Here is a 19,483-nt window from a genome sequence, read left to right on the forward strand (position 1 = left end):
CCTGACCACACCCACCCTCAAACTCGATGTTCGCTTTGATCTCAACTACACACCTGTAAGATTTTGTGACTGCACAGCTATGACGCTATTGCACTCACAAAATCTGTACTTAGACAGACAGATATATAAACATCTGCCAAAGCGCTCAAAACTGGCTCTGTGCTATGATGACAGACACACACACACACTCACACACACACAGTCTCACAAGGTGAAAAAAAATATGGCTGCTAATAATGTAGTATTAACTACTGAGTACTTATGGCTCGGAACGTCAACGCGTTGACAGGCGTCATTTCTGGTGTGATTTTAGTGCAATATGGTCTCTAGCTTTACCTTGTGTCTCAGAGTGGATGGGAATGGCTGAAACTGAGATACAGTGATCTGAGGCTTCACACACCAATGTGGGTTAGGAGCATAAAGCGGGGTGCCAGTGGTCCCTTCCCTACTTCCTACCCCCCTACTACCCCTTTAAACGCTAAGTTTCGATTTAGAACTGCACTTAGAACTACACACCTTGTTAAGTTTTGTAGCTGCATCCTGCAGAGTTGTAACACAAAATCTGTCCACAGACAGACGCGTAAACACCTGTGAAAGTACTGAGAAACTGCCTCTGTGGTAGTTCCTACTACAGTTGGTGTCTTCAGAACCACATTTTGCCATGGTGACAGACACACACACATCCACATGCACACACAGACAGACACACACACACACACACACACAAGGTGAAAACAATCTCAGCCCCTCTGTCGTGGCTGGTAATTAGATCATATTTTTTGTGTTAATACCATTTCATTAATTTTATGAGTGGCAGCTACATAACTGCAAAGATGCCATAAGCTTTTCAGATAAATTTTCACTGACCTTAAAGAAAAGAATCATTGGGCTTTATTCTTTGACATGCCTAGAGGGACCTTTCCCATAAAGTGATTAACAATAATATGGAGCAGAATGTAAAGGATGCTTCGTAGGTGTGGAGCAAGTTGGCTGAAAATAATATTTTACACTTTTCCTCCTCGAAGGTGTAAAAAAGCGGCTCTTAACAATAAAAAGTGTTAGGAAATCTACTTCAACATAACTTAAGGTGATAATTAGAGTTCCCACATTAAAAGTGAACTAGAATTATCGCCTTTCGGTTGTATGGATCCTCCAACGAAATGCAGTTTACATCCATGTCTGTCCAGACCCATATAATATATGTAGTAAAGATTATGAAGGAACTTAAAAGGCACAGTGGAGAAATTGTGGATACTCATGTCGACATGCTTTTGGCCTGTGCTGAATGGGAGAAAATCCTTGCAGCCAGGTTCAAAAAACTTGTTCAATGTTCAACATTACCTATGGCTGTAATTTTTGCATGTCCACATACTTTTGGTTATGCATAAATAAACATTGAGGCTGCATCTACGTATCACTTCCTAACTATATCTGGAGATGAGCATGAAAGTTCATTTTATTTTCTTAGGAATAATCATTTGACAAAATGATCTTAACACAAGGTCAACCATATCTTGAGATCTTCATCAGCAGCTGGAGTTTTGCCAGTTGTCATGGAGATAACAGATTTAATATACTGAGGTTACATGATGACAACTGAGCCATCTCCATTGCCATCCAGTGAATACTTGTAAATTTCATCCACTGAAGAAGATTACGACATGTGGCTAAAAGGTCTGGAAATTGTACAATGGCCTTAAGTTAAGAGTTTTCTGTCAAACTATAAGTGGAAATGTTTATATACCAACATTCCTTTATGTTTAGACGGATGTAACAGTAGTATATTGTTCGATTTGTCAACAGCATCCAACCAATGTAGATTGGTCACATATGGCCGACACCCAAACCCTGTAATAAGAGCAGCATCAATACAAATATAAAATCTAACATGTGACATAAGACAGTGAATGTAGTGAGCCAGACTGTGGTAAATCAAGGGTTTATACAGGTTTTGTCAATTCATATTCAAGTATCCTGCCCTCTGGTCTAAAGGTGATGAGATAACACCATTATGACTACTGTTTCTATTCCTCAATATGACTTCGGAATAGGATGTAAATATCTCCATTTGAACATTACTACCTTTCAAATGTCAGATGATGAGATGAAGTTATGGGAAGCGGTCATATTTTCTGTCCCTGCCTGCCTGTTGAACATCTGAACAACACATCAGATATGTCTCTCTCAGGGTGAGAGGTTAAGATGTGGTCCCTCTGGCTGTTAAATATCACTCTCAATTACAGGTGTTTTGCTGTAGTAAATTGATGGGAGTGATCCATTTCAATAATTTGCTCCAATTTACACCGAGCCATCGCCACTCCAGTAAGAGTCTCAACCCCATTTCAATGCAAATGCTCAGGGTAACAGGTTGGTAGATCAGAACTATCACAGCTATGCTAATGTAACCACAAACTCTTCAGCAAATACAAATACCTAATGTCTTACAGGGCGCAGAATAAAGTGTGTTCTTCTGTATGTATTATTATAGAGACTGCACTCTATTGCATGTCATTGTTAAAAATAAGAGCATGCCAGTCTACTTTACCTGCAGATGCAAAATGTGGTGAACGCCACTTTCCAGAAACTGAAACCTTTGACTTAAAACTGTCCATAAGTGGGTTGTAGGTTAAAATTCGTGTCAAACATTGCAGAGATACATGATTTATGTAAAACTACTCATTATAATTGATCCTGTAGAAAAAAAAACAATACATCTGTATGGATAGTAATTACACTTTCACTGAAATTCTTATATTCGCTGAATTAGATTATATTAGTTTTGATTAGATGAGATAAATTTTGTTGAACTCACTAGGAGGTTCAAGTTGTCACAGCAGGAACTGTAGGTGAGACATAGCAAGAAAAGAAATATAATATAAACATTGCATAACACTGGGATTCTAATTTTTATACACCAAGACACTTTGCTTTCTCTCTTTTGGAGATTATTGATTTTTACTTTAGGCTTGATTCTCTCCCGGGTCTCTATCTTAAACCTATGGATGATTTCATTGTCTGTTTCAGGTCAAACCTATTTAAATCAAACAGCGTCACTTGGCCCCAAATACTGTACAAAACTTAAGGGAAGGGTAGCGGCTAGGCAACCCTCTCTCATCATGTTTCTATTCAACTAAACTGCTACAACAAATATGTTTTGTAGGAAACATAATTGTGACTAGATTATGTTTATGTTGTGTTGAGGATATATTGCTAATTTATTATTTGAAGTCATAATTGTGTTGATCCTGAACATATCAGTACGATGTCAGACAGCGTATTTGTTTTCCTGTCAAAACATCTCGCTCTTATCTATGTCACAGTCGTATATAAGGTAAACCCAAATGAGACTCTCCTGACGTTCGCCACTGCCATGACGATGGGCTAGCATCACATCCCATTTAGATTTCAATTGTAAAGCCTCATTTTTATTTTTAGTTAATGAAATTTTTTTTTTCACATATAGTTTTTTTCATTTCAATAGTTTTCGTTAAAGATAATAACCTCACCTCAAACGAATGTTTCTCCAACTGAATCATATAATACTCTCATGACATAAGCAATGTTTCTTGCACTGACCAACACATGTTATTATATATTTATTTTTATATTATTATATTATTATATTGTTATTTGTAAAGGCTACAGTTCTCCAAATTAAGGGAAAGAGCTGTTACGTTATGAAGGTAGATGTGGCTCTCATAACTGTCTATGTATAATGACACCAACCATGGCGACAGCAGGAAATCTCGGCACTCATTAGATGTCAGGTTCATTAGACATGAACCTGACAGGAAGCACTGTAATGTGTATGAGACGAGTCTTCCAGTTTAAATCCCACAAACTAGATCCTATATATGAAAACCTTTTGTCCAAGCCGGCACAGGTACCTGCCTGCTCTGCCAAGCTGACCCAGGCACACATAACACAGGCGGGGCTCCACTGCTGGTTACCTCCATGCAGAGGAAATTAAACATAATTGCAGCCGATGTTTTGGTGGCTATGTTTGGTGTTTTGGAAGGTTATCTACTCTCTGACTAAAGCACACTAGTATATAATAGTGCTAACAAAGTAGGACAAGAATGGCCAAAATAAAAATGATTAACTTGGCTCTAATTCACCTCATTCTGACTCAGACGCAGGAAGTCCCGGTGTGCTGTGACAAGCTGGGTTTAAACCAGATATGAAAAGTTGACCCGCTGTTTCAGCACAACCAACCCACAGATACTCTGCTCACTGCCCATTTTTTTCAGCCATGAAGTTGTCAGGATAACAAAGACTGATGAGATATTATTATATGACCCCGCCAGACACACATACACTCACTGCCAAGCCCACTGGTCTACTGGACCAACGGAAAACTCCTGCTACTTCAGATGGCCAACCCTGCTGTGAACTGGGCAGAATCTCCACTAGTTCAGTTGCCCGCAGGAAGGGACCAGCATCTTAGACAGCCGAAGGCTTTGTTGAATCACAATCGGGTGATGGAGGTAGTGATTCAACAGGAAGATTAACTGACTGCTTTTCAACATGGCTTCGAGGAAACATTAGGAGGAACACGTCTTTTCCCAATTTTGCAAATATATCAAGTTTTACAAATAAATACCTCACACCAGAGACACTGCACACACAAACACACAGTAGGGGCTTGGGCCTGGAATCCAAACACTTGATGAAAAGCATTCATTACAAACTGGGGAATGTGGTGTTTTTCAGGTAGACAGGACCTAATGAAAAACTGTTAATTGCATTATAGGGACATGTAGGAGGAAGCATCTTTAGAGCTTGACCAACACTAGGAACAAACTGTCAGGATATTTGGCCTTTGGTGCTTCAATTCTGACCACAGTCATGGAAGTTTCTCTGTAGAGTTTTCTTCCATATGTAAAATAATTATTAATGATTATGTAAAATGAGCTTTGAAAGGACCTTAAAGGGGATTTTTTTCCAAAAGAAAAAGTCTGGTAATATTCTATCTCTTCCAATTAAAAGAACAAACCCAACAACTGAGTGATTCTACAAACAAGTATTATCTGTGTAGCCAAAGCCTGATATAGCTTCTTCCTCTGTGCCATAGATCTCCATTGTTGTCATGTTTATTTTGAGTCCTGCTGCTGCAAATACTCGCTAGCACACTAAATCCCTGGCTGAAAACAGTCCCCAACAAATGCTCTATTTACACCTGTTTGAGTAAATTACAGTGTGTGGCTGTTTTAAGAAACTGTTATATAATTTCTTCTGTGTTAAATGAAAGTATGCATACGTGGTCTACCTTTAAAGATGAATGTCTTCATTTGGAACCACTGGGCTTATGGCAGAGAGCAACAAACAGGACAGACAGACTAAGACATTGTTGTTTTGGGTCATTTAATAGGATTTGTTGACAATAAGAAAATTATAAAACTTTGCCAGCTTTATTTTCTTTAAGCAAGTCAGATTTTCCTTGACTCTACATAATGCATGCTATAAAGCAGATTAATGCAATCTTTCTGCCCCCCTCTCTTATTGACAAATGACCAAACGTGACCTTTTGAAGTTAATTAATTGCATGAGCAGCTGATTAAGAGTAATGTTAAATTTCATGCTTTAATTTAACAACAGTGTCTGTGCCACATCTATCATAATTTGAAAGCTACTGGGTGTGAAAAAGTGCTCATGCTCTAAGGCATGGACTTGCATAAGCAGCTACTGCAGCACAACCACTTATTTTAACAGCATTCCAATTATGGTTATCCAGGGCTTCTGCCTTTCTGTCCCTTTGATAAACCAGGGCAAACAAGGTTTTCATTTCATTTGTGCGCATGCATGCATTTGTCTGTTGTTAGCTGTTAGTCTCCTTTTCTTTTTGGCATTACATCAATTTCTAATAGCAAAAGGCCCTCGTGTTGAAACTGGGCATGGTGAATGACTGTTAAATTGCATTAACATTGAAAGCTAATTTCTTCTTTTAGCAACTTTTTTTTTTCATTTTCAGGAAAAAACTGACGCAGCAGATGCTCTTAATAACGTCATTACCAGCAAGAAATTTGCTGAAATGTTTCAATTTCTGACAAATACTTGCCATCCACACAGGCAGAATGCAAATAACATACTCTCTAAAGATCCCAGTGGTCCTGTCAACCCCTATTTGCAGCTAGATATTATTCATGGCACAGCTGTTATGAAATCTACCACATATATGGCTCTTCATTTCCATGTTACTCTCACCGCAGTCAGCAGACGCATCTAGGGCTCCACACCACCCGCCTTGCTGTGGTTTATATCCAATTTGAAACAGCTCCCTCTAGGCTAGCCTGATGGAGTCTCTTTCTTCCCTAGAAGAACCCAGTGCACTGTTAAGGCCATGTGATGTTCTACAGACAGTTGGAAGTGTCACTTGTGCTGCGTTATCCTTCTCTCTTCTCTGTCAAAGCTGAACCACTGTGGCGGGCATGACTCACTGAAGTGCTGTACTTTCTAATGACACGAGAGCGGAGGCTGAGTCAATCTGACCTGACAGTCTTGCATAAATCACGGCCCTTCGATTTAAGTTGCTTTGAGGAGTGTCAACAAATCCACAGGAGGAATATTAGACTCTGCTGTAGGTAGGGACTCCGCCTCTGAGAACTCATTATAGGGTGTCTTCCTTCATGCTGTGCCAGGCTGTGTTGACTGAATTGCCAAGCTTATTTCTGATTCACTGGCAGGAGCCCGCGTTTTAAATTCCCGACTCGTGATAAGAGCCCACCAGCACCCTAAAGACCATTTCAGGGGAAGTACATGGATTTTTAATGGGTGCATTTTTTTTGTAGGTGAGCTTCAATTGCTTCACTGTGAGGTACAGCAATGTAAAAATAAAAAAATAAAAAAGGTAACTCGGGCTAGAATGGAATGGAAAGACGTACATGAAAATATAGAAATAAATGCCATTAAATGATAATGCACCAAAAACAAGACTCCTCTCTTAGCTTTTATTCATGTTGTTTATGGTCTTTAGAGAAACTGATGAGAAGGCAATGTGCAGAGTACTACTACACAGCGTTTAGCTTCTCATCTTGCCGTTAATCATTCTACTTGAAAGTGTTCAACAACAAAAGGCTGTTTCCCCCTTTGAAATCAAAGTAATTATATTTTTCCCTGGACAAACAACAGAAAGCTTCGAGCCTCAGTTTGCACACCATCATGAGGCAAGGCACAAGCAAGGCTGAGGAAATAACTCAACAAAGAGGTGCAGAGAGGCGAATCCTCCTTTGCAAAGACAAAAGTAGAAATCTCAGCTGACACCGTCAGATAGAAATGAAACGCACTTTCAAGATTAACAAGTTTGGCCTTTGGTATATAAGAGTAAATAGGACCAAATCCAGTTCCTGTGCATCTTCCAATATATCAAGTTGCTCCATGTGTCAGTCCCACCACATGTTCCTCAACTGGTTCAATATGAAATCTTTTTCCTACCACACCCCACACCAGCACCAGTTGAATTCCATTCATTTAAATAATGCACAGCTATTAGTTATATTAAAGACAGGCAGTGCTTCAGCTCGGGAAACTTTTATGACTCCAGGCATTTTTTCCCGATATTGGCTGCCACTCAAGGAAAAAAATCAGAGGGAGCAATTTAATCAAACGTGAGAGATCTAAACACCAGGGAGGGCGGATGTAAGATGGTTTCAACCGATGATGAAGAAGCTGGAGAGAGAAGTGTGCGATTCTGTTCCATTACTGGGGAGGAACTGTAGCTCTGCTAGTTCGCTACTCGAGGGCATGGGAGGGAGTGCTATAGAAAGCCGTTGGTTTATGTGTCTGTCAATGTCATGTCTTTTCAGGATCACGGTTCAAGGCGAATGGCAAGAATAAAGGGGGGCAGGGAGGGGAACTGGTACATTGCTGAGAGGGTGCTGGTAGGTCAAAGGACCTTCAACTGAGTTGACACTAGTGAATATTGTGCTCTTCAGTGATTTGAAGAATAAAAAATAACATGGAGTGTATGATGCCAATAGGCCAGGGAGAGAAAGGTAACAGAGCACAGTATGTGTTTCTGTGCAAAAGGCTGAGTGTGTGAGATTGAGAGAAATACCCTAACTTGATACAGCTTGGAGGAATTGGATTAAACTGACAAGAATGTTATTTATTAGAGCCTGTGCCACAGCCATTCACGGCTGAAACATTTCGGTTTGGTGAGGTTAACTTGTTTGCAAAACTACATACTGCAGTTACCAGGATACCCTTTTAGTGAATGTGTCATCACCTGTCAAGATGCAGTTCTGCTAGCATCCAGAAACCATACAGGAGGGAAATACTGCACTGTGGATGTTCTGTTGTGAACAAGGCTTTTTGTAATGTAACCTGTAACCCCACAACTTATTTAGCAAATGATAAGCTGCTTGGCCTTGAAAATAATGATCCAGTTACCACTGTAGACAGTAAGCTAGTTAGCTGGACATGCTAACATTTGCAGACGTTTAATCCATTCCTCAAAATTTTGCTCCCATGTTTTTGGTTTTATAAAAACACAACACTCATATGACCCGCCATGCCTGGTTATGGTTGCTCAGTTATGATTGGCCAATCATTGCATGGGGGCGGGGTTCAATTGTTTATTCTATATTCATCCATTATTGTTGGCATTGTTTGATGGATCTGAAACTTGTATAGCTCTCCCCCACATGTGAATTTTTCATTTAAGTCTTTCTTTTCAAGAAGTAAATGAGAATGATTATCACAGAAGCCCCACATCACGACATTTAAGTTTCTCATAACCAAGGTGCAGTGTTGTTATCTAATACTGTCTACAGTAACAAGACAAATACATTTTTCTGGTTTAAGTTTCTGGTCTCAGTACAAGAAGTGCAACTTTCCTTTCCTCCAGATTTTGCCTCATAAATGGCAAACTAAGCAAACAAATCACACTGGTGTACAAGGGCATGGGAAAACCACTGATTCCAAGGATATCTGAAAAAAATGTATTTGCAGTGCAGATCTCAGATAATTTTCTTTCAAAACTGCAACCACCCACAGGCTTCTAAAGCTCCAGCTGGCAAGCAATCCTGAGGAGAACAGATTCTACCCCAGCAGGGGCCATAGGGATGCAGCGGGAGAGAGTAAAAGAAGCTCATTCTGTTGATTAAATTTAGTTGATTTAGCTGCTTGGCTTCTCCAGGGTGACTTGGAGCTCACAAATTATCAACTTTAAATGGTGGATCTTAACTGAGATGGTTCACATTTGCTACAGATAGAATTTGTTTTAGTACAGTTGCACAAAATAAGATGGATTCCAGTTTCTAGTTAACATATTGATTTTGTGATCTTTAAAACTGTTTTACTTTTCTATCCATTGAGTTTTATGGCTTCCTGCAGAGCTCGGCTGTTGCACAAGTAATTGCTTTCCATGATTTCCATTATTGAGAGTGCGTATAACTATGAAAAGCTTTAACAATTCACTATCAAAAACAAGAAAATGTATTTTTCTGTTTGTGTGTGTTGTATTCAACCACACATTTTAGGACTAAATTCCATATTAATGCCAGGAAAAAATAAGCATATAAATCAAAAAGTGATGAAAAGCCTGTCAGTACTTACTCATATACTTTCAGCTTGTAACACTGGCCGTTCAAAAACAGAAACTCCCAATCTGGTCCATAATCTATGGCCAACTTCTTCCGCAGATCACTGGGGAAACAAAAATAAATATATATGATTGGGAGCACAGTTTTTTGAATTTGTGAAACCATGCAAGATTTTGAGAGAGAAACAGTTACAGTTAAATGTAAAGGGACGTCCACACCAACAACAACATTTTATCGTTTTAAAAATCGTTCTCACAGGCAGAGCGTGTGTTCTGCTCTTTCATAGTAACGGTACTGGGTCAATACACAGCATCGCCGCTGTCTGCCAGCCCATCATCTGGACCTGCAGTCCGACAAAGCAAGCATGCACCCACCTGGCTGACAGCTCAACATGTCATGTTCAGCATGGCAGATGACATTGGAGAGAGTCATCACTGAGGTCCAAAAAACCCACCCATGTGTGATGAATTAAATAGTATTTATAAAGACGCTAACAAGACTAAGGACATCTGGGATGCAATCATTAGGCTCACCCTTGGAATCACTGGTAAGTGTATTGTGTTATGCTCTGACACAGTGCATGCTTGGCCCTTCTGTTTACAGAACGTTAACATTCATCATTATGGATTTTTTTTTTGTTATAGATGATGTTATAGTTATTGCTCATGGTGTGGATGGTCCTTATATGTTTTAAAGTAAGCCTAAATTAAATTTATTTAATGGTTTTAGTACAAAATCTGCAGAATAACAACAAAAATGTTCCTTTTTGCGTGAAAACAACATTTGTTTTTGAATGTGTTGGATGTGAGCCATTTGTTAGAGGTGACAAGCGGCATTAATAACTCCTGGATGACTCCTAACTGTGCTGACAATGCAGCTTTATCTTCTTTTCTGCTTTCAGTGACTGACTTCTTGGATAGTATGTTGATGAGGTGGCCCTTTAAAGCCCATTTCTATGCAGTGTGTCCAATTATCTGAGCTGGTGAGGGCTGCTTTTCTTCACTAATCACAAATAAGGAAACTGAGCCCTATCTCTAACGGTGCATGGGCCCTTATTATCATATTCATAACCCAGAATTGCTAATGGGGTTAACAAATGTTTAGGGAGGGTGATTGTTCCGCTTGAGGTTGATAAGGTAGTGTAGCACAGGGGGATGATTCAGGGTCGAGAAAAGCAATGCAGGTTGCGTAACTGTGTGTGCATGTTATTCTCAGTAGGGCAGGGGTCATAACACTCGTGCACAGAGTCAATTTTTCCAGAAATTGCCCTTTACAGCATGCTAAAGGAATAAAAAGGTATGGACTACTATGGGAGGGACGTTAATTTCTTTCCACTTCCAAAAGGTATGAAAACACAAAGGCCCTAGCACACTGCTGTCTATATACTGATAAAGGACATGGCCTGAAGAGAACATGGGGGGAGACAAAAACATATCTAGAGCTCCAGCATGCATAACTGATGGTGAGTAATTTGACCAGGAGCCATCGGAGCAAGGTGGACAATGAAGAAATAGAGCAACTGAAGTCATGCCAGATCTCTTTCCTCCTCATGCTGGCATTTGTTTAGGGGGGTAAATCTTGACCTTTTGGTAACTGCCATCTCTGTGGTTGGCTCTCCTTTCTCCCTACTGTAATGAACAGTTTGTGGGCCTAAGGGCCCCAGTAGCTACTTATCAGCTATTGCTGGCTGGCTCAGAGCTCTGTGAAAACATTTGAGAGGGAGAAAAAGCATGTAACAGGAATTCTCATCCAAACCTGCTCAGGCCTTTTTTTCCTCTCACCTGTTGTAAGCATGTTGGAGTGTGACTGTAATGTTAGGAAGTAGTTAGAGGTTGAGCAGGATGCTATAGAGTCAGTTAAATGTCCTAATACCATATTACAGGCTGAAATATTTTCTGGATGGAAATATAAGTATGTAGCTAATTTGGTGTGACAAGAGGTCATTTTTTTTTTTTTTTTTTTACTATTAATACAAAATCATTTGTCACTTGTCACTCATGTATGCCATGTCTGTCTTTTAAAAAATGCCACAAAAGTTTGGATGATTCATACTCATGCAGGGAGTCTTCAGCTCAAACCAAGTTAACAGGCCTACCCACCAGAGCACAGTAGGCAACCGATAGCGTTTGTTTTTCTTCATTAAAATTAGCCTTAGGTATCACACAGTGCAAATTCATTACTGTGCAGCTTTCCTCACTACTGATGGAGTCTATTTTAAGGCCTAGTTACATACCATGCCACCCTGCTTACAACAGCAATGTGAGAAGCAAATGCATAGTCCACACAAAGTCGCAAATGTTGATGATTTACCCACAAGACACGTGACAATGGGAGCAAACCTCCGCTGCTGTTTCTCTGTTATCTTTCCCTTACCTTATTTCCATGTTGACTGTATCATAGGCTTCTTCTACTTTCTTCAGATTGGTAGCCTCCCAGTTTGCAGCTAGACAAAACAAAAGGTCAGACAATTTAACAATGCGGAGTTGTTGCATCTCAACAGCAGCGTGTTGCCAAACAGTGGGATCTCAATATAGGCTGTTATATCTAGGACTGGGAGAGGAGCAAAGCTGCATATAAACAGAAAAATTCTATTTCCAGGTGTGGTTACTGCCGAAAGACCCACAGGCTTATTAGTTTTTTCACACTGACAATTGTGTTAACCAAGACTGGGAGAGAAGTCAGAGGGAGTGTGAGTGCAGCAGAGGTGACCATAGCGATGATGCGTTTGTCTCCCTTTTGTAATACTAGTATGTTCCTCATATGACAAGATGTCAGACTCCAGTGGAAAACTAGAAAGCTTCAACATTCTTTCAAGTAATTCTGACAGGTAAGAAGAACTGCAAAGAAAATGAAAACTGTAACTGTAAAGGAACTGTGAGCAATAGTGTATATGTACTGTACAATGCTGTTTGAATATATAAAATATATATAAAGAGTTTATGCATCTGTTGGTATTAGTTTTGAAACCATTTGTTGATTAATCGCTGATCAACAGAGGGTTTATCAACAATAACTTCCACATTTGATTGTGATTAAAGCAGCTATTTCTTGGCTAGTTTTAAGCAGCAGAACAAGCTGTAAATACAATATTTACATACTATTACCTTATAAACTGTTGCGTATTTACATCCAGCAGATATGAGGTAACATTAGTATTAATTTTGAGCCGTGCTCTTAGCCACTTGATGAATTTAATCCCAATATTCACTCTTTAGCTCCATTTTGGTTTTCAACAACCGCTGAAGGAAATATCATATTACAGTGTTGTCATTGTATCTATTGTTGATATAGAAATTGTGATTGGTGCATCTTTAAGACCTTCATCACCAGAGAGGCAAAATATGTTCTGATTCCAGCATTTCCAGGATCTGTTACCGTGTCACCGAAAACTGAAAATCTTTAGGTGTTACACTAATGGTCAAACTAAATTTACTGTCTGCAGATGTGACCTGAAGATCTGTGAAAGTATGATGGGAATTTTTTTTTACTATTTTTTGACATTTTATAGACTAACAATTCAAAATCATCAAAATAATCAACAGACTTTGGACAGATTGATTGATAATAATAAAAAAAACTATTTCTAGCTCTAGTTGATATTATAATAACTTTTGTTTATTTATTCATTATTATGAGCTACCAAAGTATTACATTCCTAAAATCCACATCATACCCCATCTGGCTTAATGTGAATTAATAGTGCCGTGGGTAATACCTGCACACAGACCCAAAGACACAAATTTATCCAAATGGACAATCTTGCAATCCCAGTTAGATATTTGTCAAATCAAAATGTTTTGAAATAGCCACCATGCCCATATATGCTGAGAGACATTAACATTCAATATATGCATTTTATCAAAAACAGCTCATCTATATCAAAAATATGCAAAACACATGTCCATTCTTATTAAGAGAGACATCCCATTAAGTCATTGATTATCTGTTGTGGATCACATTTCAAAAGTGGCTGACACCACAGTAAAAGCATAATAGAATCGTTTTGTGAGTGAACCATGTCGACCACAGCGTGTCTCACTGCAGAATTAAACACGAACAAAAAAGGGTCCGGAAACACTGAAGACAGAGACGATGGCAGAAAATAGAGAGGCAGAAAAGACTCCGGATTAATTGTCTCGTGCTGACGGACCTGGGGATTTGCTGGGGTTTGTGGAAGTGGACAGGTTCGTCTCTGTCGTTGAGGAAACTCTCGCCGGGGCCCGGCGCCGTGGCAACAGAAAGAAATGTGTATGCAGTAAGGACTGTGTGGGAAGCTGTCACAGCCCTGGCCTGAATACCAATTAGCATGTTCCTTGCATGTGGTCTCAGCTGGTTGCCCATAAAGATACCCCCCCCACACACACAATTCCCCCAGCACCTATTTCTTGCCGAACCTAGTACAGATGTGGTGTGTCCAAGAGGCAAGCTGTGATTTTCCATGCTGTAATGGCTATTTTTATAGCACCAAGAAGGGGAGATCTGTCCCTAACCCACCCCCGATCCCCTCAAACTCCTTCAGAAAAATCACAGTCATACACACAAGAATGTTCTTACCAACCCTCTCTTGCATACTCTCAGATTCCTTCTCTTGCCCTATTTCTCTCTCTCCCTCTCTCTCTCTCTCTCTCTCTCATACACAGACACACCAATCATCAGGCTCAGCAATGACAAAAGGAGACGCAGAATCCCAAGTGGGTGACATTTGACCCCTTGCAGCAGCCCAGTCATATATGGAGAGAGTGGTGACGGTGAGGGTGGGGGTGGGGGTGTGGTGGGGGCTGAGGCAGGAAGAGAGAGACTCAGGGAGAGCAGCCAGGCGTACAGAAGTACCCAGAGCAGGGAACACAGGGCGAGTAAAGCCTCTCGAATGGTCTCTGCACCAGTCAGGCCGACATAACCTGAGGCCGATGTACAATGTACCAAAAAGACCTCATGCTTATGGTCTAATGACTGCAAGGATTAGATTATCGGTCATACGGTCAATGGATGTCATGGCTTCACAATCAGAGCAAGCACAAATTAACTGTGTGAGCCTGTTTTCTGTGTGTACATGCTACATCTTTTGTTAGTGTGCATATTAAACACAATTAGCATAATAGCTCACTTCAATAATCAGATCCTAACAATTGTTTATTGTCGTGCAAAAAGAAAAAAATGGCTTTTTTTATACTGAAAAAAAACCCCAAAAAAAACAATGTCTGCAATTTGGGGATATTCATATAAAAAATGTAAGACAAATGATTTCACACTGAGGCAAAACTGACCAGTGAATAACATTTTACTCCTCAGGAAGTGTAGTGTACTTCGTTTTTAGCCCAAGACGCTATCAAGAGGGTTGTTAAATCAGAGAGGCCGCGTACAAAAATAGAAAGAGGAGGAATACACTGTATAGTATATGCCATCTTCTGCCGGAAATCTCCTGTGCATACATACCTTGAGCCGGAGACCGGAGATGCTCTGTTTACATGCGAATGGATCAATAAGCAAGGCAATTTCTCTGCAGCTCTAAGAAAAGAAGCCTGGGAGTCGGTGCAGTGTGCGTCGCGTCCATGCTTAACAAAACAAAGGCAACGCAGTGAGGCCACCCTTGAACCTCACACTCACACAAGCAACAGACACCTTTAGCAAGATTATGTCAACTAACAGGCACATGTAGGAGTTTGCTTTGTTGTCTGCAAAAGGCTGTACTTTAAAATAAAGACTGGCAGCGTGCTCAAGCTTCCACACTGGTTCCTATTCACTTTCCTTCATAACCCTTTTATTCGCCGCAATCCATCATCCCCTTTTTTCTTTGCATTTTGACTTTTAACATTCTCTTCGTCTTCAATATTTTCAGCATGAGCTCCTCAGAGTCTTCCTGTCACCATCACCTCCCTCTCTCCAGCTCCATTTTCTCCATTTCCCTCAGTTTTTCTCCTGAACTGACGAACTTGTTCTGACTGCAGAGAGTGGGGGAGTGGGGAGGGATAAAATATAGGTTGAATATTCGTGTAATGAAATGTTTAACGCAGGCTGTAACAATGAACAAGAGGCGTTTCAGATACCGTCAATAGGGTTGGCAATAGCATTAACAGCCACCTGCTGGCATTGAACATGAACACCCTGAGGTGCAAATGACTCTTATTTTCTTAAAAGGAGCTATGTTATCAAAAATAAACCCAACAAAGGTAATAAAAGAGGTGTTACATGATAGAAAATGATTTGCATTCCAATCTTATAAACAGCACTTTCAAACACAAAGAATAAACATCAAACAAACATTTAACTGGAGCACAAGGTTATACTTCCATTTCCTTATGTTTCTCTTTTGATCCGTCCAAATCTCATAAATGATTCTGAAACTGTAGCACAGGCTGCTGGGAGTTGAGAAGAGGTCAATCTCGCCCCCTGCATAATCGTTGTGTTGGAGTGTCTGATTGTATTAGAGGTGAGTGAATAACAGTAGCTGGCAGAAATAGCATCATGTTTTGAACCATCAGTGCAATTCATAGCCCTGTGACTGACTCAGTTTGTATTCATTCTCCCACACTCTCCTGCAACTCTCTTTTTTATCCACACTGGTTGAAGGACAAGCACAGCACCACGGCTAGGACGCACTGAAATTAAGAATGGGTCCATTCAGCGCATAACTGCTTTTATAGGAAATTATATAACCCAATACTGTAAATGGCGAGCATCAGTGACCGCACTTAATGTGATATACTCATTAGAAGACGGTCAGATGTTTCAATTGTAATGTTTTACATGCATACATACATACATATACATATATATTTACTATAATCGCCTTACACCAGTTTTGACTGACAGGATCAATCACTCAGGCCTTACTGGTTACACATGACAGTAAACATCATGCATGAGGGATTGAATTAGTGCTGGAACAATTAGTCGATTACTAAACTGACAAGAAACTAAACAATTTAACGTGATTAAGGCAGTGATTTGGCAAATAGAAATAATGATTTCAGCTTTACAAATCTTTGGATTTGCCACTCTTTTTTCATACATTTGTAAGTAATACCCAATTCACCATTGTAAATTTTCAGGTTGCGGAGTCTTGAAGACGTCAGCTTGGGTTCTGGGAAAACTGTGATTGGCATTTATTATTTAATTTTATCTATAAATGCTATATTGAGACGGTCTATGCTTCAAGAACTTAACTAGACTCCCGTCACATGCTAAACATCATTTCTGGGCTGGGAGCAGTGACTTCCTAGAGTCTTTTCTGTCACCTTGAAGTTGCCAGTCAACCAGCAGAATCACTGCTCTCGGCTAAGAAATAGTCTTGCATAAAACAGCCCGAGCAGCTGTTTGACAGGTTTCCGTCTTCTGTTTCAACTAAATGTGGGATTGCAGATGTTTTAAACCCAAATAAATGCATGACTTATAGAAACGGTGAGGTGTTAATATGTGATAATAATAGCATACTATTCATGTAATAGCAGTAAAATACATGTAAATGCAGCAGTCACAGTCAACTGCTCATATTACCATGATGATGCGTAATCACTATTTAACATTTAAACGGAGAAGGGGGCCCAATGAGCAGAATAAACAGTCTGTGTGGTGTGAGTTCACTCTGCAACAACTGGGTGCTGTTTATGAATATGTATGATGTAACAAACGCCTAGGAGCTGACCTACTTCTGTGTCTCCTCTGCTCATGACTTGGTCCCCTTCCGGGGTAATTCTGTCATCTTGCAACATACTGTAATAGCAGGAAGCATGCGACTCTCATGTACAAATCAACATGCTCCCTTTTGATGGTTTTGCAAGTGATGATCACTGTCTGCGGAGCGAAAGTGCTCAGTAGGTGGTTGTGCAGCCGTAGGAACAGCCAGGGACTGGTAATGACAGGTTATTCATTCCCCGCATGCATTCTGACGTGAACATTTTGACAAGTTTATCATTTTGGTTTGCCTAAATGTCGATGTTAAGATCAAAAACGCTGATGGGAGTCGTGTTAAGGAAAATAACCGACTAATGTTTGAATGTGCTCTCAAGTAGTCATGTGACACAAATACAAAGAAATGCAGGAAACGGAGTAAATGCGTGATGGACATGTACGCACAGACAAAAGCGAGATCTCGACATAACTGGGGCTGCACACTGGAGAGTACTCGTCTGCACCATCTCATAAAATATCTTTATCTGGGATCATCTTGGTATGGTGCCAAACACTGTTAGCTTCAGGAGCTGGGAAAGAAAAAATCTATTTCAGACAACATAAGAGACGGGAAGCTGGCAGCTGCTCAAATCAGACTTCCAACATTTGATAAGTGAAAATGGGCTGATTTGGTGTATCCCTCGAATGGTTGCAATCCAATACATTCCTCCTGTGGCTATCAAAACACAAGAACAAGGGTGAGCGAGGGTGAGAGGCAAATCGTTTCAACCTCTCAACAGCTTAATGGAAGAAGAAGGAAAATGTACTAGTAGCTCATTCTATAGTAAAAGGAAGCTCTGTACACTTTTTCACCCTGCTCCTCTCTTGACTCTCTCCTTGCTCCTTCTGTCGTACCAGCACTCAAGGTGAGCACAATTATGTCTCAAGGACGCGTCGCCCTCAGCCAGGGTCAGAGGTCTCACCGAGCACCACGTTAATGGCAAACCCCTCCTGCTTAACATTTCACATCTAATTTGGAAAGTGCTGAACAGAGCCTTTAATTAACATCAGCCTTTGCCAAGGTTTGTAACCTGCCAGAACGCCAATCCCCGTGCTCTCTTACACACTGAAGCTCCACTGCCTCACATGCCAATTCATTTGTTGAGTGCTGAGATGCATTGGCTTAGAAAAAGCTCCCTGGTCACCCCAATGTGAACTGAGGGACATGTTGAGGCATTTGTATGTGGGAGACAGAGGTGTGGGAGTGCAATTTATGTAGAGAGCTGTCATGCCAGCATTTCCAAGACAAGATGCTTCTTAAATAAGCAACTAATTTAGGTTTAGCAGCAGTATGGTGATAGAGAGCATTATACTGGAATACTGTTTAAGAGAAGTGCATGCACTGATGTAATTAGATGTGAGGCATGAAATAAAAAAATAAATAAAGTCTTCTACTAAACATCCCCATATCTGGTCTTTAATTCCTGTCTAGAGTTATAGCTTACATGGCTACCAAATCCATGCAAGTTTACTATTTTTAGACATGCCCTCATATCATTAGATGGAACCTCATTAAATTAGATCTAAGTGAACCCAGCTTCACAGTACCCATATATACAAAGCTAATTTGTTTATACTACTTAAAGCAGCAACATCTAAACAACTGGCATGACAAAAATAAGACTGAACTACATAACTGGAACTATGCATGCACCACAGATGACAAAAGAACCCAATAGTTTGAGTCATATAACTGTGTGCTAATGCTTACAGGTGCTAGCACTGATCTACAGTTATTCTTGGGATCTACCACATCATAAACAAAGTTTTTCTTTAAGATTATGGCTTATGGTTTTGTACGTTAGAGTTTACCGCAGAGCTTTGAAACAGAGGTGGACCTCACCTCACCTGAAACAAAGACCACCACCATTAACATCGACCATTAATATAAAAAGTTAATAAAATAAAACATTAATATTCAGGGTAAGAGAGCAGAGGTCAGAGCAAATGCCAGATATTTACTTAGGTTGTCACGATCACGAGACAAGGTTTATCATCTCAGCTTAACAGTTTCCCCCTGGAAAACCTCGTACATCCCAGACTTTCATGAGGTGTTTGTGAGCAACACAGGAGAAGACTTTTATGATGAAAATGGTAAAAACCAGATAGTAATCTTAACTCTGCCTTCCTGGCATTTTACCATTACTGAAATCATTTTTCTCTGAGATTAGAAATTAGAAATGCCACCTAGTTAGATAATGATAATGAAAGTCAAAATATGAATTAAAGACGTTTGTGTGGTCTTGGAAAAAGCTTTAAACTGCACTTCAATA

At 40.0% G+C, this 19,483-nt stretch overlaps 1 protein-coding gene across 1 annotated transcript in view; it reads right to left on the reverse strand.

Moving 5' to 3' along the window:
- The window catches only part of LOC111239080 (glucosidase 2 subunit beta-like), a 120,346-nt gene that overhangs the window by 29,533 nt on the left and 71,330 nt on the right, over positions 1–19,483 (reverse strand). Inside the window, exons 11-12 of the mRNA XM_022768848.1 lie at positions 11,916–11,985; positions 9,556–9,645 (exon numbers count right to left, since the gene is read on the reverse strand). Coding sequence (XP_022624569.1) covers positions 9,556–9,645; positions 11,916–11,985 — 160 coding nt within the window. The remainder of the gene's footprint in view (positions 1–9,555; positions 9,646–11,915; positions 11,986–19,483) is intronic.

Source organism: Seriola dumerili, unplaced genomic scaffold (genome assembly GCF_002260705.1).
Source record: "Seriola dumerili isolate Sdu_G_001 unplaced genomic scaffold, Sdu_1.0 BDQW01001850.1, whole genome shotgun sequence".
NCBI lineage: Eukaryota > Metazoa > Chordata > Actinopteri > Carangiformes > Carangidae > Seriola > Seriola dumerili.